Source organism: Balaenoptera musculus, chromosome 21 (genome assembly GCF_009873245.2).
Source record: "Balaenoptera musculus isolate JJ_BM4_2016_0621 chromosome 21, mBalMus1.pri.v3, whole genome shotgun sequence".
NCBI classification, from domain to species: domain Eukaryota; kingdom Metazoa; phylum Chordata; class Mammalia; order Artiodactyla; family Balaenopteridae; genus Balaenoptera; species Balaenoptera musculus.
In genome coordinates, this window is record NC_045805.1 from 16,094,573 (window position 1) to 16,117,183 (window position 22,611).

The 22,611-nt window shown below is 40.0% G+C and overlaps 1 protein-coding gene across 1 annotated transcript; it reads left to right on the forward strand.

The window, feature by feature from the left end:
- The first annotated feature begins 13,712 nt into the window (after nt 1-13,712).
- TRIML1 (tripartite motif family like 1) lies at nt 13,713-19,203 on the forward strand. Its single transcript, XM_036839047.1, has 6 exons — nt 13,713-14,120; nt 14,361-14,456; nt 15,770-16,000; nt 17,034-17,056; nt 17,228-17,325; nt 18,653-19,203. The coding sequence occupies exons 1-6, from the start codon at nt 13,713-13,715 to the stop codon at nt 19,201-19,203; spliced, it is 1,407 nt and encodes a 468-aa protein (XP_036694942.1).
- Nucleotides 19,204-22,611: the final 3,408 nt, after the last annotated feature.

Here is a 22,611-nt window from a genome sequence, read left to right on the forward strand (position 1 = left end):
CTTCCCTGGTGGCGCAGTTGTTGAGAATCTGCCTGATAATGCAGGGGACACGGGTTCGAGCCCTGGTCTGGGAAGATCCCACATGCCGCGGAGCAACTAGGCCCATGAGCCACAACTACTGAGGCTGCGCATCTGGAGCCTGTGCTCCGCAACAAGAGAGGCCACGGTAGTGAGAGGCCCGCGCACCGCGATGAAGAGTGGCCCCCGCTTGCCGCAACTAGAGAAAGCCCTCTCACAGAAACGAAGACCCAACACAGCCAAAAATAAAAATAAATAAAATAAATAAATAAATTAAAAAAAATAGTAAACCTGGAATTTTAAAATATTACAGTGCTTTGTATATATTTGGGTCCCCACTTAAAATCACAAATCTTAAATCAGTGACTCAATTGTATATTTCAGATTGGAGTTACATGGCTATTACCATAAGCTATGTACTCCTAAACATTAGGAATGACACTAAGTAGATTTTTACATGTTCAATACCAAACTATTGAGTCTGGTTGTGATTGGTTAAAAGGTACTGTACTAACCTACTAGGAAATAATTAGCTTCTAGGTTAAGTGAGGTTACATTTGGCTGGAAACTTCCGTTGGGCATGAGCACTGAGGCTGCAGGTATCCAGGGTACCCATCAAGCAAACTGACATCTTATCTTGATTCTAAATACCTTCCTAAGTGATTATTTTGCAGTTCCTTTTCACCCTGCATAGTGTGGTACAGTGACCAGATAGGTCTGCCAGGGTGCTCACTAGGATCTTGTCAGAGACCCTGGTGGGACTCTGAACATTAGTCACTGTTTTAACGGCCCCATCTTTCTGTTCCTGAAACTGAAAACATGCCTCCCTTCTCAACAACATATACACTTTATTTGATAGGTTTTTGCATGAGTTTTTTCCTCGATTCAATAGGGTTATCTGTCTTTCATTTAAATCTAGCTTGATCTTGATGGAATGCTGCATTTTTTAATTAGGCATTTCTGCTATGTAGTACGTTTTCTTAAAAATTCAAGACACCTTACATTCTGCCAAATCATGCACTAGTAGTGTTTGTATAAGCGTTGGAGCAAAATAAAATGCTCAATCACTATACAATTTGGTTTTTTTTGGCCAAGCGGCATGCAGGATCTTAGTTCCCCGGCCAGGGGTTGAACCTGTGCCCCCTGCAATGGAAGCACGAAGTCTTAACCACAGGACTGCCAGGGAAGTCCCCTATCAGTATACAACTTGAACCAGATGTTTATAACAATATCAACAGCCATTAAAAAAAAATGTAGTACAGTCAAAGACAACAACACAAAAACAGACCTGTTGAACCAGCTTTTTTAAAGAGTCAAAGTTATTTGGTAGAAGTTTAGCGAAGGATTGAGGGTGTGGAGTTAGGGCAGCAAGGGCAAAATGCACAGAGGAACAACAAAATAAGCATCTCAAAGACGGTATGTGGTTCAACTGAGCCAAGAAGACTCTAGGGTGAATGGTCATCATGGTAGTGGAGAAGTTACCACACTGATGGCTTGCTGCATTTGGCTATATTAGTGTACTTCACCTTCAACTGTTCTTACCTGGTGCAAAACTTCAACATGATGGGAAAAAGTCACGTTTGAATCAATGTGATTTTCTTGTCACAACTCCTTTTATTTGTATCATAGAACATGCTATTTCTAGTCCTACAGTCAATTTCTAATCCTAATAAGACAATTCCCAAGGATGTCTGATATCTAATAAAACCTTGAACTTCCCCTATTTTCTAGGATCATTCCAACCTATATGACTCATTTTACATATTCTTCCTGGGCAGTTATCTGTTCCTTAGTCTTCAGTTACCATCTGTATGCTAAATATTCATCTCTAGTTTAGATCTTTCTGCTGATCTTCAGACTCATAGGTTTGAGTATGTTGATTGTTGGAAATCTCTATTCAGAGATCATGCAGGTACCTCAGAGTCAACAAATCCAGAATGAAGTTTATTAGTCTCATACGCAATACCCTTCTAGCCCCATTCTCTTCCTATGAAAAAGGCAATAACATCCACTCAGTTGTTCAAAGTTATCTGTATTATCAGTGTCTATTTTCTCCATACTTCTATAGTTAAGTCTCAGCTATTGCTATGGTCTAAATATTTGTATCCTCCCCAAATTTATGTTAAAATCCTAACCCCCCAGTGTGATGGTATTAGGAGGTGGGGGCCCTTGGGAGGTGATGAGGTCATGAGGGTGAAGGTCTGATGAATGGGATTAGTGCTAAAAGAGATCCCACAGAGCTCCCGAATCCCTTCTGTGTGAAGACACAGTGAGAACCAGAAGAAGGTCCTTATTAGACTGTGACCAGGCTGGCACCTTGATCTTGGACTTCCAGCCTCCAGAACTGTGGGCGGTAAATGTTTATAAGCCACCCAATCTGTGGTATTTTGTTATAGGAGCCCAAACAGACTAAGACACTAGTCTCCTTTACACATCATTAGTAGGTTGACTTCTTTCCATCCCCATTGCCATTCCCCTGGTTCAGCTTAGCACTGCAACCAACTATCAAGATCTGTGACAGTTTTAGCTATTTTGAACCCAGCTTACAGCCAGTCATAGAAAAAAAAAAATCTGACTATGCCAGTCTCTTAACACTTTAGTTGACATGAAGTTGATATGAATCTTTGGAGTCAACTAAGATTTCTTTAGATTTATAAGACCCTGCCTATCTTCTCCCAAGTAACTTTAGTTTACTGATGAGTTTGACTTGTTCCTATTTCCAGGTCTTTGTACATAATAGTTGTGTCTTCTGGACCTCCCTGTGCTCCCCACGCCCTATTAGAGTTGAAGAAGGGGACTTTGGGCACAATCCTTATATATTTCCTAGAAACTGCGTCCCAGTTTGTTTTCTTTATACATCCACTACAGCCGCTGCACAATAGGTTCTAGATCATGACTGTCCAATTATTGATACTTTTCTGGTTTCTTCATGTGCTAGCTTCTTTGCGGGGATAACTTATTTTTCAGTCTTGTGGTACACTCTAGGTCCTCACATTTGAACAAACTGGTGTTTGTATGCTGTGGTAAAACGTGGAGCTACAACCTACGAGCCTGGACTCACTGAAGACTCCTTGATCTTGTGGTCATCCTTATTCAGCAGACTGCCAGGTATACGTACGTGTTCATTTTTCTCTTCTAAGGAAGGTCCCTCTCATGAGGCTCTAATGCCTTGCGTAGAAAATCCAGGATTTCTTGGACCTCATTCTGAAAAGGAAAGATCACTATTAACTCCTCTTGGAGGTTGCTATGCTAGATCTATAAGATAGAAGTTATAACACAAACTTAGGCATGAGTTATAAAGTGAAAATTAATTATTCCCATTCAAAATGGGGTCTTTGGGGCTCCCAAATCTCCATAGTTGACAGGTCAGGGATGGAAAAATGATTTAAATATGTATCACTTTGAAGACCCAAGGTATTTAAAGAGGAAAGAATGATTGAGAATGAATCCCTAAAATCTGGAAGACAATTTTGCCTTGAAAATTTTTGCCTTCTTAATGGTAAACACTGTGAGGCTTGTTTTCTCAAGACAGAAAACAGATCTTGTTACCGAGCCTAAGCTCGTACTGCTCGCTGCACGACAGGCCAGTAATTGAGAGATGAGCTGTTGGGGCAAGGAATAACAACCTTATTTGGAAGGCCAGCAGACCGAGAAGATGGTGGGCTCATGCCCCAGAGAACCATCCTGCCTGAGTTAGAATTCAGGTTCCTTTTATACTAAAAGGGGAGGCAGTAACATCAAACACTTCCTGGTTCCCATCAGCCTTCAGAGGGGGTGTGTTAATTTCTTCCTCCCTGAAGTCATTCACAGGTGGGTTTGCTCAGGATGTGTCCCGTGAGCTAAACAAAGGTATCTTAGCTTAATACTCATTATTACCTGGGAAGCAGGGTTCCCAGAGATGGGCCATTATGTATAATTTAAGCTTATAGGCAACATCCCGTTAGTGATTAACTTCTAATAGAATACAAAGGTTCTTTGTTATTACAATCTCACAAAAGGGCATCTGATCTATCTCACAGAACCTCTTCAGTTTTTCTTGGTATATCTCACATATGCTAGTCTTTCAGTCCATCATGTGAAGACTTTGCTATCTCAGCCATCATCCCCAGCTGCAGGTTACACCTTGGATCTCTCACCTTGTAAATTTCTTTACACTTAAGGCAAGTGCTGTTACCAGGGCTTCCCTTCCAATTTCTTAAGAGGCAATCACAGCAAGACTTGTGTCCACGTTCAACTGCAAGTGGTTTGTTCAAATAGTATAAACAGATAGAACAAGTAAGCTCTTCCATGAGATCTGGTACATCTGAAGCAGCCATTGTCCTTTTCAGGGAGGCAGAGAAGGATCAAGAAGAAAAAGAATTTCATTTTAACCTGCTCTTTTGAAAGATCAGAGATTTGTCTTCAGAATCAGCTCACAATCACATTCTTCATCTTCTCAGTCACGTAACGCTACCTTTTTTCCCCACTTTTTTTCACTTTTAAAAATTGAAGTATAGTTGAGGTACAATATTATATAAGTTATAGGTGTACAATATAATGATTCACAACTTTTAAAGGTTATACTCCATTTATAGTTATTATAAAATATTGGCTTTAGGGCTTCCCTGGTGGCGCAGTGGTTGAGAGTCCGCCTGCCAATGCAGCGGACACAGGTTCGAGCCCTGGTCCGGGAAGATCCCACATGTCATGGAGCAACTAAGCCCGTGCACCACAACTACTGAGCCTGTGCTCTAGAGCCCGCGAGCCACAACTACTGAGCCCATGAGCCCCAACTACCGAAGCCCGCACGCCTAGAGCCTGAGCTCCACAACAAGAGAAGCCACCGCAATGAGAAGCCTGCGCACCACAACAAAGAGTAGCCCCTGCTCGCCGCAACTAGAGAAAGCCCGCGTGCAGCAACGAAGACCCAACTCAGCCAAAAATAAATAAATAAATTTATTAAAAAAAAAAATTGGCTTTACTTGCCATTCTTACCCCATTAAGAAGTTGTGTGGGACTTTAATTCCTCTACCTTAGACCTCTCTCAGAATGTTATTATCCATCCACATTCCTGCTGGAAACTCTTGTTTCTAAGAGGAGGAGGGAGACAGATGGTTTTGGTAAAGACAGGATGAAAACATGACCAAGGGACCAGCCTGCACTGCGGCGGAACCTAGTCTTACAAAGTAGTTTTGTTCGTTGAATTCCTGGTCCTCAAATTTCATTGCATATTAGAGTCTTCTGAAGAGCTCTAACAATCGTGATGCCTAAATCAGTGGCCTCCAAGCTTTAGAGTACATCAGAGTCACCAGGAGATCTGGTTAAAGCACAGATTGCTGGGCCCCACCCCAGAGGTTTTGATTCAGTAGGTCTGGGGCGGGGCTCAAGAGTTTACACTTCCAAAAAGTTCCAGGTGATGCTGAGACATACTCTTCCAAGTAGGGCACGAAACCAATCTAATCAGAACCTCTGGAGGTAGGCCATAGGCTTCAGGTATTATTTAACTTATCAGGTGAACACATACAACTAAGTTTGAGAACTACAACTCTAAAGACTGAAAGGGTTTAAAAAAGAGGCATTTTGGGGCATCTAGAAGGTGGCATATATGAAACCTCAATGTCCTAGCCTAACTTGTGACCATAAAACGTGCTTTGCATCCCCAGTTGCTCTGCCAGCAGAGTTCAACCTTTTGGGGGTGCTCTTCCCCAAGTATTCCTAAAAGTCCTTTTTGTTTGCTTGTTTGTTTAAACTTCCCTTAGTTTCAATCATGATCAGAACAATACTGCCTGGTCCCTCGTGTCACAGCTCCTTAAAGGCATTTAGCATTTAGTTCTTATACTTGCAGCAATTTTCCCCAAGCACACTCACACAGTACCTGATTATTGGCATGAATTGCTACAATTCATGAATTCCCAGCTATGCCTAAGACCCCCGTTCTTCTCTAGGGTTCTCTCCAACTATAATTGGCACCCTAGCCCAACAGGTATTTTCTTAGACCTTTTGTACCTCAATGTCCAAGAAAGGGCAAGGGTGGTGAAGAAAGTGACAATTTGTTCTTTCTCAAGAGATTCCATGGGCTCTCTTAAGAAGCTGTGTCACAAACTTACCTAGAAGTGCTCTCTTAAGACCTTGACATCGTTGGCTGCAAACAATACATAAACACGGGAGGAGCGCCACCTGCAGTATCTGGCACCAGTTACCACTGGATAGTTGGAGGGGGAGACACTTACCCCATCGACCTTCAGGGCTTGACTTGACTGGATCCTTGCATAAGCAGCAAACCTGTTTTTGGTCACAGTTGTAAACCCCTTGAGTTTAATGTTTGTGCCTCATTCAGTCCTGTGGAAATGGCAGTATAGCTCTGTGGGTAATAGCATGGACACTGAAGTTAGGCCACCTCTGTGGATCTAGGGCAAGGTTCATAACTAGGGTTTGTTTTCTCACCTGTAAGTGAGGATAGAACTCATATCTATCTTCTAGGGCTGTTGAGAGGATTAAGTAAGTAAATATATAAAAGTGTTGAGAATGGTGCTTGGTACAGTGCCAGAGTTCTCTTTTTGTACTAGCTAGTCTCGTGCTCTTGTTCCTCTAAGATACTGTTTTATGGTGAGAGAATCTTAGGAATAAATGTTAAGATTTCCTTGAGAAAAGCAAAAAGCAGACTTTCCCATTAAAGATGAGGAAGCAACATGTATACACATAAGCATCTGTTTCCTTACCTATAAAATATTTGTATACTGTGGGATAATTATTTTTCTAATTTACTGGCTATAGTACACCACCTGGAACATGAAGATATTTAATAATTCCTGCAGAATTAAGTGATAGGCATCTCATAAAGGGTGTCATATGATAGAAGCAAGACACAAGTGACCCTTGTACTCAAGGTTTGTTTTTTTTTTAATCTAGCATTATCCTTTACTGATATTAAATACTGTTTACATGGGTAGTAACTCAAAATTATTTGTAATAATCTCAAGTCCCATACTCCCTATTAAAAAGGGGAAAGTTACACTATAACTCCTTTTTCTTAATAGTCCATCCTAAATTTAGACCATGTCTTTTTATTCTTATTTTTCACTATTTGTTTGAACTGCTTAAAAAAAGTCAGGCTTCCCAACTCATACATTTTTTTTCTTTTCCTCGGCTTCCCTTTTTATCTCTTTAGAAGATAAAGTACATAAAGCATCCAGCATGAAGCATGGAAATACATTTTCAACAATTAACTTTTCTTAATGCAAAGGGATGAACAAATAAAGGGTTTATTCTCCAGAAAAACAAACAAAACACCTCACCTTAAATTCTCATATAAGATGTGTAAATTGTCAGAGCTCTGGAAGGCAACTCTCAACCACTGACCTTGGCAACTCAGCAGGAGCCGCTGGGTTACAACTTTTAACTGAGTATGAATTTATAACTCCAGGACCCTCCCCTCTGATCTGCCCTCCAGGTGTTGTCCGTGCTACCTAGAAAGAATAACAAAGGTTATTCTAAGCTGAATTGGGTCTTTTAATATTTCTTGGATAAAAAGAATGTTACAATCTAGATTTTTTGTTATTGTAATATTTTGACCCACTGTCAGATCCTGTATTTTATTCTTCAAATATCCTCAGAGTCTTCTCACTTCTAAATAGTAGCTTATTCCTTTGTTTGAAATGTACTTAGGCCTTTAGTTTAAAGGTACAGATCAAATGAATTTTTCCCTGATTTTCCAGCCAGAATGAAATATTTCCTCTATGAAAATGCCACAGCAGCCAATGAATTTAAATTCTACCACTCTTTTTCTTTTTGGCAGTGCCACGTGGCTTGCAGGATCTTAGTATAATAGGGGTTCAATACCTGTTAGTTAAATAAATAAAAGTTGCATTGAAATCACAAACCATTAAAAAAGTTCTATTATATCCTGGGTGAAACTGTTACCAAGTCCAAGTTCGTACTGCTCGCTGCACAACAGGCCAATAAATTGAGAGATGAGTTGTCAGGGCAAGGAATAACAACCTTATTCAGAAAGCCGGAAGACCAAGAAGATGGTAGACTCCTGTCCCAAAGAACCATCCTGCCTGAGTTAGAATTCAGGCTTCTTTTATACTAAAAGAGGAGAAAGTAAAGTCAAACATTTCCGGGTTCCTGTCAGCCTCCTGAGGGGATGTGTTAGTTTCTTCCTCCCTGCAGTCATTCACAGGTGGGCCTGTCAGGATGTTTCCTGTGAGCTAAACAAAGGTATTTTAGCTTAATGCTCTTTACCTGGGAGGCAGAGCTCCCAGAGATGTGCCATTACGTATAATTGAAGCTAATAGGCAACATCCATTTAGTGATTAACTTGTAATAGAATACAAAGGTTCTTCCCTATTACAAAACCAATCCTCTGAGATGATTTTATCCTTCAACCTGAAGGAAACTGCCTCATTAATTGGCTTACTCGAAGCCACACCCTACCCCATTCCCCAATATTTCTCTACTGGAAAAATGCTGAAAATACATTAAACGATTAAAAAAAATAAAGTCTATTTTCATATACAAAGAAGTAAACGTGATTCCTTCCAATGCTCCAATTTCACCATACCAAAGTCTACCAGTTTGGTGTGTATCTTTTCATACTTTTTCGTTCTTTCTTTTTCAATTTTATTTATCTTGCATAACTGAGATTTTATGACTCTTGATTAGCAACTTCCCAGCCTACCTGCCCCAGCTCCTAACAACCACCCTTCTTTCAGATTCTGTGCACTTGACTATTTTGGATACTTCATATAAGTAGAATATCCAGTATTTGTCTTTTTGTGACTGGCTTATTTCATTTAGTATAATGTCCTCAAGGCCCACCCATTTTGTCATGCATGGCAGGATTTCCTTCTTTTTAAAGGCTGAATAATTCCATTGTGTGTATATACCACATTTTCTTTTCCTTTTCATCCATCAATGGACATTTAGGTTGTTTCCACATCTAAGCTTTTGTGAATAGTGCTGCAATGAACACTGGAGTGCTAATACCTCTTCAAGATCCTGAGTTCAATTCTTTTAGATAAATACCCAGAAGTGGGTTTGCTGGATCATATGGTAGTTCTATTTTTAGTATTTTGAGGAACCTCCATACTATTTTCCTGCATAGTATGGAAAGTTTTGTGTTCCCACTGACAGTGTACAAGGGTTCCAATGTTTCCACATCATCACCAACATTTTTTTTTTATATAATGGTCTTCCTGACAACTGTGAAGTGATATCTCATTGTGGTTTTGTTGTGTATTTCCCTGGTAATTAGTGACATTGAGCATCTTTTTATATACATACCTGTTAGTCTTTGGTGTGTCTTTTTTAGAGAAATGTCTATTCAAGTCTTTAGCCCATATTTTAATTGGGTTATTAGTTTTGTGATATTTTGTTGTTGTTTCTCTGCTATTGAGTTGTAAGATTTCCTTATATATTTTGGAAATTAACCTCTTATCTGATACATGGTTTGCAAATATTTTCTCATATTCTGTTGGTTGCCTTTTTACTCTGTTAATTGTTCCCTTTGTAGTATAGAAGCTTTTCAGTTTAATGTAGTCCCACTTGTCTATTTTTGCTTTTGTTGTCTGTGCTTTTGGTGTCATATCCATGAAATTCCATATTTTTTCTATGCCTTTGTGTATACAGATACACTATCAACCTCTATAGCATGGCCTCATTTTTGTAGGAAAAAATACATATATAACCTAATTTTTATTGTTTATACTTAAACTATTTGGGGGAGTAAAAATGTATTTCCCCCTTAATATCATTCAATGGATGTCATGTCATGTCAGTGTATATAAATAGATCTGTTATTTTTAAATGGCTATATAGTAATAAGAAGAGCTACTATTTTTAAGTATACTTTTTTGATGACCTCTTCATAATTTAAGGTATTTGACACATGTGTTCCAAACTCTCTTTCCTAGATTGTAATTTTCAAACATTTATTTGGTTATTTTATTACTTTGCTGTATAGAAATATTTAATTTTTAGTTATTTTAGCTTCATTTTTTCCTTAGTGGTGGCTAAACTCCAAAGCATGCTTTAAAAAGCCTTCTCTAGGTCTTCCGTTTTAAATTTCTACTAAGTTACCAATTATCTCCTTCTACAATGTGCTTCATCCTTTGGATGCAATAATTGGCCATATGTTTAACAAATATGCTTCTCACTTGTTAAATAGATGTGGGGTAATCTAGAACAAAAACACATACAAAATAAAATAAGTAAATAAGGTGAAAAAAGCAATACAAAGGGAAGTAATATGAGTAGAAATTCATGACTAGAATGGGGAAAATACACACACACACACACACACACACACACACACACACACACACACATCTGGAATACACATTGGTGTAAACTGTTAGGTAGAGATCCAACTTTTTTTTTTTTTTCCCAGATGGCTACCCCTACTAGTCCTAAACCGTTTGTTGGATGGATAATCTATCTTTTCCACACTGATATGAAATGACAGACATATTTTTTAAAACCAGGCTTTCAAGCAAGATATTTTTCAAATTATGTCCCTATCTAATCCACTGCCTTCACCAATGAATAAGCCCTCACTATATATATATACATATATATATATATATGTATGTGTGTATATATATATATATATGTATATGTATATCAATGAATAAGCACTCACTATATATATTTATATATATATATATATATTTTTTGCCTGCACCACATGGCTTGTGGGTTCTTCCCCGACCAGGGATTAACCTGGGCCACCAGAATGAAAGCACTGAGTCCTAACCATTGGACCGCCAGGGAACTCCCAGCCCTCACTGTATCTTTAAGGTTCCTCTCTTCTGTGTGTTCCAACCCTAATTGCATGTTGGTGACAGTTGTGACTGTGGACCTCTTGGGGTATCCTTACTGTCACCTCCGTAGGAGGACACAGGCCAGAGAAAAAGCTATTTGAGTTGCTCATCTCAGAAATCACGTCTGGCAGTACAGTACCCGAGGGTTGGTGTAATGTATTCTGGGAAGGCTGGCCCACTCTATAAATGTCCTCATCTGTGAATTAAGCCTAATCAATGTGTTCAGAGAGAAGGTAAAGAAAAAGTCTGCATTCCCAATAGCGAGTGTAGTCAGTGATTTCAGATGCTTGTCACATGATTACGCCATAATGATAGCTCTCTAATTTCCTTCTGAAAGCACTTGAGCCATATTCATTTCATTGACATAACTGGAAATTTTCACCCACTCACAAGACAACAAGTGAGATGCAGTGTACTGTTGACAGAAGAGAATGACAGGAGGTGGGAGACCCAGTTTCCTAGCCCTGGCCTGACTCATAGAGTAAGTATTCAGGGAACCAACTCAATTTATTTGTCTTAGTTTCTTCATCATCTTTAGAAGGTAGTTGGATTATATGATCTCTTAGCTTCCAGTTAGGTAAAAGACTGTGATTCTACAACAATATGGTTCTCCTAGTTGTTCATTTAAAACTTATTTACAGACAAATTGAGCCCTTGCTACGTGCAAAAGAATTCTTCTAGTCAGCAAGGAATAAGATATGGTTATTGTGTTGAGTTTATGAAAGGAGTTCATTTGGAAGAGGGAAGTGGGATGGAAGAGATCAGTGTGACTTGAACTTAGAACATGCCAGTCTCCCCATTCCAAATTGGAATACAGGCTCTGTGATGTACCATAACTCTATGGTAGGGCTTATTCTAATGATTCTGGTCAATGTTAAAGATTCCTGAGTTTGTGTGGGAATAACACACTGAATGTAGGTGGTAATTCATAAATGCTTTTTCCAGAGATGGCAATTCATGTTAGTGTAGTTTTTTGGTTTTGTGTGTGTGTGTGTGTGTGTGTGTTGTGTGTGTTTTGCAAGACCCTTACTTGAGACTAACTCCTAACTATATTTTGAAGCCCCCAGTTACTAGCGTAGAAGCAATCTGAACAGTAGAGATTTCATGACCCCAAACTGATGCTACCACTCTTCCTATTTAAGCTAGTATAACTCTTTGCTCTAGTTCTTCCTTTTCCTAGCAAAAATTCTCATCCCACTCATTCACAAAGTATGTATGATTAAAACATTAATGACTTCAGAAAAATGAGTTTTGACTAGGAGGAAGGAAGGTGGAGGAAGAACTATTTCGGGCTAGAAAACTCCTTTTGACAAAAGTTCAAGATAAAGAAACACTCAACATCCTGCTGGAGATGAGTGGGAAAGAAGAATCAGTTGGAACCATGAAAGTCAGAAAGGAATTAATGGAATAACACAGGTAATGGAGAACCATGGAAGGTTGCCAAGCTGGAGAGTGACAGGAGAAAAATAGAAATAAGGTATGAACTTAATGGGAGGACAGAACTGGTTAGACTCTGAGGAAGTTTTTAAGATTTCACTTCCTGGCATGCAGTGAGTGGAGGATGGGCCATGGCAAGAAAGGACTCATGAGCATAAGACAGCAAATTTATAGGATTTGGCACTAATCTCAGAGGTCATTGCACACAGTTTGCATACTATATATTTATTTTTTCGTCAGTCTAAAAATAATGTTTACACATTTAATTTCTGTCCAGTAAGAAGTGATAAGAGGTTTAAGAAGGCCTAGTTTAAACATTTTCAAAGAATGAAAATAAGTGAGCAAAATTATATTTATCCTGGGCTTCCCTGGTTGCACAGTGGTTAAGAATCCGCCTGCCAATGCAGGGGACACTGGTTCGAGCCCTGGTCTGGGAAGATCCCACATGCCATGGAGAAACTAAGCCCGTGCACCACAGCTACTGAGCCTGTGCTCTAGAGCCCGCGAGCCACAACTACTGAAGCCCGTGTGCCTAGAGCCCGTGCTCGGCAACAAGAGACGCCACTGTCAATTAAGACCCAACGCAGCCAAAAATGAAATAAATAAATAAAATTTTTAAAAAAATTGTATTTATCCTAAAATAGGATAAATACAATTTTTCCATCCACTCCATAGTGTAATGGCTCCTTGAGGCAACTTCCAACAACAATGATGTTTTTGATGCTTTCTATGGTGGCAGAGAGGTGAGTATCACGGTCTGCAGGGCAGAGCAATAAATATAACTCTAGTAATCCATTGTACATTGAAAGTCAGGCAATACTTCATTGGAATTATTCTCATTTTGGGGGATGAATAAAATTAAATCAAAGGACACAGTACCTGATAAAGGAGCAAAAAATTTGTAGGCTTTGGTCAAAGAAAGAAAAGGGCCTAATGAGTGAAGAAATATATATTATAGTTTTCTTCCTTCAGTTTCTCAACTAGATTCCATTAGTGGAGTTTTCTAAAAGATTTGGAGGAGATTCCAATTCAGATATTATCAGAGATCATCATAATTTAAATCTCTGTACTGGCTTACACCAAATTACCCAAACCTCCAGCATAAAACCAATGTGTTTCAACGGTTTCATGGTGTTATTCATATAGAGTAACCGATTCTTGAAGTGACAACTGTTAGCAGCAAGTATCCTCAGTATCCAGCATGTGGCTTGCTTGTACGATGAGATTCCTTAAAAGTTGGGGGTTGATGATGAACCCAGTGTACAGAGGTTCCACATTAAGTCATAATTGGCTTTGTGTCAACTGGTGAAATCAGTCACAGAGGAGAATAAGAATTTCATGTAACAACAACATAGCAACTGATTACCCACTTGTTACTCAAAACAATAGACTCTCAGGGAGGATTTTCTAATCCCAGAATAAAGGCGTGACCTTCCCCTGATGTCCTTTGAGAAAATGTCTACAGCAGATTTGATGGAGAATCTCAGGGAGGAACTGACCTGTTTCATCTGCTTGGACTATTTCACCAGCCCAGTGACCACCGAGTGTGGGCACAGCTTTTGTCTGGCGTGTCTCCTGAGAAGCTGGGAGGAACATAACACTCCTTTATCTTGTCCTGAGTGCTGGAGGACCTTGGAGATCCCACATTTCCAGCCCAATGAGCGTCTGGGGAGGCTGGCTGGCATCGGCAAGCAGCTCAGATCCCAGGTGCTGCAGAGTGAGGGCAACCAAGGCAGCTATGAGAGAATGCTAGCTGCCACTAAGTTGTTGTCTGATGATGTGCAGGGTGTAAACGATTTCTCAACCCAAGGTCATGGAATAAACAGAATGAATCTCTCGAATGAGGCTGAGGAGCATCATAAAGTAAGATTGGCTGCTTCATATAAATTTTAGAACACAAATCAGGTTCCATCGCTTAATTCCCATAATATTTTCTATGGGTGACATTCATGGGTGCTAATCTCCAGGCACCAGACCACAAATTTGGTGTGAGTTCTGCTTCACCCTTTTATCTAGAGTCTCAGTCATCTTGTTACTGGTCCTCAAGACCCCTTCATGACCTGGTGCTCTGCTCATTTGTCACAGAGTTTGTTTCTATTGCAGGAGAAACTCCAGGAAATCCTAAATATTTTGCGTCAAAAGAAAAATGAAACTCAGGTTATATTAACCCATGAGAAGGAGAGAGTGATATTGTGTAAGGTCAGTATCTGGTTCACTTTTGCATCTTGTATGTGATTCTATGAGGAGGACTAAAGGGACATGTTGTGAAATACCAAGGGGAAAATGGCAAAATTTTCCAGTCCCAGTCCTATAACATGCAGTATCCTTGCTTTGGGCTGCCCACCTCTGCTTGTCCATCTGGGAATCTCAAGACTCATCTCAATTCTCCCATCCCCAGGCTGGCTTATTTCTCCCTTCTTGGTGTACCTATACCACATGGTGGCTACCTTTATTTCTGCTCGGATTATAATTATTAAATATACAAGTTATAGACATATAACATAGAATGGAAGTTGACAGAAAAAGGAACATCTCAAATCCTTTGGGGGAAAAAGGGCAGATAAAAAAGAAATAAACAGAAAGGGTAATTAAAGCAAAATAGTAGTGTGGATTAGTACACCTGAACAAAAGCTTGAGGTTAGTCACAGATCAGAATGAGCTGTCTAGTAAAGCACAGAATTAAATGTTTTATTAAATATTTAAAAAATAAGCGTGTATCTGATTATTCCAATAATCTTTGAGTTCTTACATGGGAGTATTTGTGATGATCATTTCTAGTCCTAGTATGTGATCCATTGCCTACTTCATTGAATAAATGTTTGTTGAATAAATGAATGCATGTTTTTCCCCTAATTTTTTTTAAAGAACTAAGCAGTTACCCTATTTATTTATCTATTTATTTATTTTTTATTTATTTATTTTAAAAAGTTTTATTTCTTTGGTTGCACTGGGTCTTAATTGAGGCACGTGTGCTCCTTAGTTGCAGCCAGCGGGCTCCTTAGTTGCAGCTCTCAGGCTCCTTAGTTGTGGCATGCAAACTTTTAGCTGCGGCATGCATGTGAGATCTAGTTCCCTGATGAGGGATCGAACCTGGGCCCCCTGCATTGGGAGCACGAAGTCTTAACTGCTGCGCCACCAGGGAAGTCCCTCCCCTAATTTTTTACCTTACTTTATTTTGCTTTACTTTTTAAAAATAATGGTACTGATCACCATTTATCATATTTTTACTTGACTGTTTACTTTTCATTGTTCCCAATAGAATGACAGCCTCCTAGGAGTAGAAATTTTGGTTTTCTTTGCTACTATAACTACAGTACACACATCTTCTAAAATATCAAACTATCCACCCAGCTAGTCAATAGACTGTATGTGTTATGTGTCAGGTTTCAAGAATTGTCACAATGGAACTCTTGAACTTTGTAAGGATTAAAAATCTACATAAGTGTTTCTGTTACTAACTTTATTATATTGTTTGTGTGTGTGTGTGTGTGTACACACACGCGTGATGGCAGGAAGAGACAAAGACCTGTAAACAGGTTGTTGTGTCAGAATATGCAAAAATGCACCAGTTCCTGAAGGAGGAGGAGCAGCTGCAGCTCCAGTTACTGGAAATGGAGGAAAGAGAGAACCTGAAGAAACTGAGGGACAATGAGATCAAGCTGACCCAGCAAATACGAAGCCTGAGCAAAACGATTGGACAGATAGAGTCTATGTGTCAAAACTCGATCATAGAGTCATTTGAGGTAAGAATATTGGAGAAATTCATGGAAAAAAACACATGTAGTCCCCTATCATATTTCAAGTCATACAAAATAAACTTTTCCTTATTTACCTGAAAAATTAAGTTCTGGCCCCCAAAAAAGTTTTCCTAAAGAATGAGTGTTCTATATAGTATAAATAAAGTCTTGAAGAGGAGGAAAAACACAGAGGAATATACATCCGAACCAAGTCAAATGATGACTCCAATTTTTTTTTGTGCCTGCCTTGCTGCAACCTCAGCTTTGCCAAATAAAAAATTTAAGTTTAATGAACATTTACTAGGTGTTGGGCACATTAAATTACATCCTCAAAGAGACCTGATGAAGTTAAATACTAGTATGATATTTACAACAGGTGATTGTTATCTACAAAATGTGTTAATAGTAGCAATTATTTAATAATTCAGACCTATGGCAGTTAGATAGTTTGCCTGTCAAATAGCTAGTAGGTGATAGAACCCAGGTATTCTGTGTACTGAGCCCCAAATCCTCACCAACTTTGCTCTACTGCCTTCCTAGGCTACTACTGCATTCTATGGGACCTTCTTAAACATAAGCTATGTTCCAGCTTCCAGTCTCCAGCTTCGTGTCTCTTTCCTAGGCTGGCTCCACAGAATGCTATTTAATTTGGTGCCTTCCCAACAACCCAGTCCAACTGTACACAGGTGTAGTTTCAGCTCTCACTGGGCTACTTTCCTTTCTTATCTCTACCTCCTGGAGGCATTAGATAATGAGGCCAATAGTTTGGCTCCTTTCTCAGCAATAGATTCTCTAAACAAAGTGACAATATGAGAAAAAGAGATCTCTAGTCATTGGGAGAACCATCTCACGTTCAAAAGAACTCACCCCTAGAAGAAGTTTGGGGTTTTTCCTACCATACGCTCTCCCACTCAAGGTGTTCTAGAGCCACGGGAAGGGGATTCTGTGAAATTTGCAAAGGACTGTATCCAAAACGGATTCAGTCTTTGCTAGTGATCAAAGTGCACAAATACTAACCTTCTTTCTTCTATACCCTTAGGATGTGAGAGGAATACTGGAAAGGTAGGTTTCAATTCTGTGTTCAGTTACTGGGGTGGTGTTGATGCAATAGGTTATCAGAGTGGGGATGAGAGTGTCCATGCTCTTGGGGCAAAAGGAGCTGGATTCTCAAGTTGGAGCAGGTCATGCGGTCTGCGCGGAGGAGACTGAGTGACTGTCTCTGCCCTCCTGTAGGAGTGAGCCACTCTTGCTTCAGTGTCCAGAGGCCATCACCACGGAACTGACTCTGTGCCACATCACTGGAATGAGGGATATGCTAAGAAAATTTAGCAGTAAGTCAGCCTGATTTTTTGAACCTCCAGGGGTTTTCAGAGTTAACGGGGGCCACAGACCATCCCTGCTGGAACAGACAGAAGCACTGGGACTTGACTGATGTTTGATCTGGTTTTGTTTTCTGAGTTCTGCTCCTTCCTTCGTTTTCATTGGTGTTTTGTTCATCCCATTGCCTTGCACATGCACACATACACATACCTCCTCAGGGGTTTCTGCATTTCTACCTTTGTTCTTGTCAGGATAAAAGCTGATTTAAACTCTTAAATCTCAGTGAGGGAACATTCAAAGAATGTTCTTTTAAAATGCTCTAAATATTTAGGCTGGCTAACATCTAGAGAGGTCAGCATTAGTTTTCACCTTTTATCTTGTTGACAATCTGACCTTCAGAAGAAGGCCTAATGGACTTTGGACTCAACAGATACTTGAGAAGTGCCTACTATGTGCTATAGTAGGTACTGTGCTATCAGTCTCTGAGTGTACTTACAATGATGAATAAGACAGACTTGCCTTTGCTTCTGTAGAACTTACAGTGAGATTGAGGAGAATGATATTAAACAGATAATTAGTGATTGGGATTTGATCTATAAATAAAAGTATGAAATGGTATGATGGGGTGCCTAATCTTGTCTGGATAATCAATGAAAGTTCCTCCCAGGAGTCTGGGAGAGGAGGTCTCTCAGTGGTTCAAAATGTGTTTCATCAAGTGGTCACTGGTGGTTGCATTAACTCATACGAGGTTGCACTTAAGCATGACGTAATGAAAAATGCTGATTAGGAGCTGCTATTCAAACACTCAGTAACTTTGTAATCTTGGCCCAGTTTCCTAACCTTTATGAACCTTAGTTTTTTCTTTTATAAAAATGGAAAAACAATAATAATACTTGCCATAATTAAATGGGATAATGTACAGAAAATGCCTGGCACCTAAGTAGGAGTTCAGTAAGTGATAACTATATTTCTCTCCCACCCCAACTGAAGAACCATAACCAACCTTGGCTAAAGCAAATACACATGACAAAAGATATGACCTGTGTGGATAAATAGCTCCTTGTTCTAAAACTGTCTTATAAACAGAACTACCTCCATTCCATTATCAGAGATCCAATATCACTCTTGACATGACTCTCTTTGGTTTCCTTTTAGAGATTCACTCTCCTGTGTTTTGCAAAACACTAAAAGAAGGGGCTCAGAGATAGTGCCCACCACATTCACCTAAATTAAGTTTTAAAAAATAGGACTAGATACTAAGACCTTAATTTCAATTCCACATACATAAGAGCGTTTTCTAGAATGCAAATGAGGATTCATTCTTTTTCCCTCTTGCAGCGGATATAACTCTAGATCCAGCCACGGCCAACGCCTATCTTGCCTTGTCTGAGGATCTGAAAAGTGTGAGACATGGAGGAATCCGGCAGCAGTTGCCTGACAACCCCGAAAGATTTGACCAATCTGCAACGGTGCTGGGCGCTCAGATCTTCACCTGCGGGAGACACTACTGGGAGGTGGAAGTGGGCAACAAGACTGAGTGGGAGGTGGGCATCTGCAAGGACTCAGTGAGCAGAAAGGGGAATCTCCCCAAGCCTCCGGGGGACCTCTTCTCACTCATAGGCTTAAAAATTGGAGATGATTATAGTCTTTGGGTCTCATCACCTTTGAAAGGCCAACATGTTAGAGTGCCAGTGCATAAGGTTGGTGTTTTCTTAGACTATGAGTCCGGACACATAGCATTCTACAATGTGACAGACGAGTCCCTTATCTACAGTTTCCCTCCAACCTCTTTCCAAGAGGCTCTCAGGCCCATCTTCTCCCCTTGTCTCCCAAATGAAGGGACAAACACAGGCCCTCTTTCCATCTGCTCCCTGAATAAGCATGTCTGAGGGAGGCTCCCTCAGCCTTCTCTGAGAATGAGGTCTAAGACCAACAGGTGACTATTAATTAGGATGATTAATGCATTGACAGTATTAACATCAGGTGATCTGAAAGGAAAGCCCACCCCCAACCCCCAAGAGTTTCCATTAACTTGAGCCCCCAATGAACAGCCAAATTGGACAATCAACTTCTAATACCAACGAGAGAAAGCTGATCATATCCTGTGTCTTTAACCAAATTCATTATCTAGACTGCCCCCTGTATGTGCGGATCACTGAAAATGGAGATACAGAACTAGTTCTTATTGACCAGAATCCCATTGTCATAGGCCAGTTTTATAAATATATGTCATTTTTTTTTCAAGTGTATTTCTTTATTTGACTCTAAAAAGCTTTACTATTTGCATATGTCTTTGTCCTACGTGCAAAGCTCTGTGTGCCGGGGCAATCCCAACTCCTCCAGGGGGCTGGAGGTATGGGTTCTCCTTTTCACTCATGACTCAGCCTCCTCTGAAAAGTCGATTTTCTTCCCATCCCATGGGGCCTGGAGTATTTGTATTCAGGAAGACTTATGTGTTCAGACACTACAAAGATATGTGTGAATATCATCGTGGCATTCGTATTACCGTATTCACAAGAGGATGGAACCTTTTGTTTGTTAATATGTTCAAAGATGACAGAGCAAAGTCCCTAGCCAATAAATGTATCAAGGCTGTGGATGCCGAGGGACTTTTTGAGTTTTATATAAGGTTGTTTTCTGAGCTTTTGCTATTTGCTATGAGCAGAAGGCTTTTCATCTTTGCAAGACCAAATCAAGCCTACTCTTTATCCCAGCATGCCAGGGTTCAGGAAAGGGGTAGTGACTGAGCGAGGATGCTTCTTTTGGCTGGTCTCACTCAGGCTCCCCATTCTTAGTGCTCTGTCCTTACAGGTTTTTTTTTTTTGTTTTTTGTTTTTAATTTCTTCCTTCTTGCTCTCATTTTCAGGATGTCACAATCACAGAGGGCACCCCTTCCCCTCCTCTTCCTACTCAGATAAGTTAGTGTCAGTATTTTCAGTCTCTGACAAGAAAACTGATAGATTTAACCCATGCGTGACTGCAAAATTATTAAGAAAAAATTGATCACAGGTTTCAGTTTGTAAATTAGAGAGTAAGTGAGGAAAAGTTGATAACTGAACCTCTTAATCAGCATAGAAAATCATAGAAGGAGGCCAGTAACTGGGTTTACTTTAGGGTCTCTGTTCACCCTTCTCATTAATCTAGATCTGCTTTGTCTTTCAACCTCATACATTTTAAGCTTGTGCCCTCAAAGGTGGGGAGCAGACATGAACTAGACTTTAAATCCCAGATAATGCCCTCTTCTGTTTTTTGAGTTCCCTACTTGCATTTTCACCCTGACATCACATATACTCAGAGAATTGTGGAGGAGGTGAGCCAATCACATCCTTTTTAGATAATTTGTGGCTGCTTCTCATTTTTCATTTTATTAAATTTTATTTCTTGATTTATCATCTCAAAAAGCTAAGAAGTAAATTATAAATAGCAAACACCAAGCATGTTTGAATATACTGTCATCAATTACAAAAAAAAATTGAATTTTTAAAAATTTTGATAAATGAATATAAAAGTAATACATTTTAATTTAGTGTACATTACATTTTTTTTTAAAGTCATGTTCCTTGCTTTTTTTTTTTTTTCAAATTTTATTTATTTATTTATTTATTTTTGGCTGTGTTGGGTCTTCGTATCTGTGTGAGGGCTTTCTCCAGTTGCGGCAAGCGGGGGCCACTCTTCATCGCGGTGCGCGGGCCTGTCACTATCGCTGCCTCTCTTGTTGCAGCGCACAGGCTCCAGACGCGCAGGCTCAGTAATTGTGGCTCACGGGCCTAGTTGCTCCGCGGCATGTGGGATCTTCCCAGACCAGGGCTCGAACCCGTGTCCCCTGCATTGGCAGGCAGATTCTCAACCACTGCGCCACCAGGGAAGCCCTGTACGTTACATTTAATTGTAGTATAATCCTGGTGATAGCCCTTATATTTATTTATTTATTTATTCTCTTTTTCCCAGAGGGGTTGGTATTGCCGAGGAAACCAGCATATTTTTTCCCTCTGGGAAAGTCATCCTGAGTAGATCTTGGCTGCATGATTATCTACACTGGGACTGCCACTGATTGAGTGTGGGGGGAAGATTAAATCTATAATATTCTTACTCTTCTGGGTTTGCATAAATAACTATGTAAAAGGTGCAAGAAAATTTTCACCCAGGGTTCCTAGATTTAAATTCCAAGCCAAGCAGACGTGGTGGTTAGGATGGGAGCAAGAGTGGCCAGAATGAAAAATTTAAAAAAGTGCTCCCTTGTTTGGCAAATGCATCCCCTTGCACTGTTCAAGGGTGTGGGTCTCACTGCCTCAGACAGAACATTTGACAAAGACATTTCCTTCAACATGAATGGCGTCTCACAAGGAACCTGCTACCATCACTCAAGCTATTCCTTTTATCCCCCCCATTAACTCCCCCTCTCTTTCCCAAATCACTCTCTTCCACCCTTTCCTGAATGGACAATTTCCCCAGGAGATAGCAAGTCACTGGTAGCCTCTTGCAGTGAACGTTACCAAATGGAATCCAGAATCATTGCCATTTCCTTCCCAACCTCTCCACAACTGGCTGGAGGAGAGGGGACAGTCTGGTCTTGAGGTTGGAGGACATCACATAGGATTCCACGCAGGACTGCAGTTTGATTACCTTTAAAAATTTTTTCTTTGCCTTAGAGTACCTTAAAAATAAAATATTATACATATCTTGGGGCTTCCCTGGTGGCGCAGTGGTTGAGAATCTGCCTGCTAATGCAGGGGACATGGGTTCGAGCCCTGGTCTGGGAAGATCCCACATGCCGCGGAGCAACTAGGCCTGTGAGCCACAACTACTGAGCCTGCGCGTCTGGAGCCTGTGCTCTGCAACAAAAGAGGCCACGATAGTGAGAGGCCCGCGCACCGCGATGAAGAGTGGTCCCTGCTTGCCGCAACTAGAGAGAGCCCTCGCACAGAAACGAAGACCCAACACAGTCAAAAATAAATAAATAATTAATTTTAAAAAAATGATCTTTATTAAAAAAAAATATTATACATATCTTGCCCTGAAATCTGATTTACCAATAAAACTCCATTCTTCAAATCAGGTCTTTAATGACCCTCCTGCTCTAGTTATCCCTCCCCACCATGACATAATTTTGACCTGTTATTCTCTGAGCTTATTGGTACCTTACCTTACTTTGGATTACTTTACAAGGCCCTCCTATACTAATTTAACTCAATGATGTGCCCAATCATCCTCTCCCTAGTCTTGGATTTCTCCCTGTGCTTATACGTTGGAGGAGTGGGAACAAAATAAAATAGGTCACAGTAGGAAAAAAGAAAAAT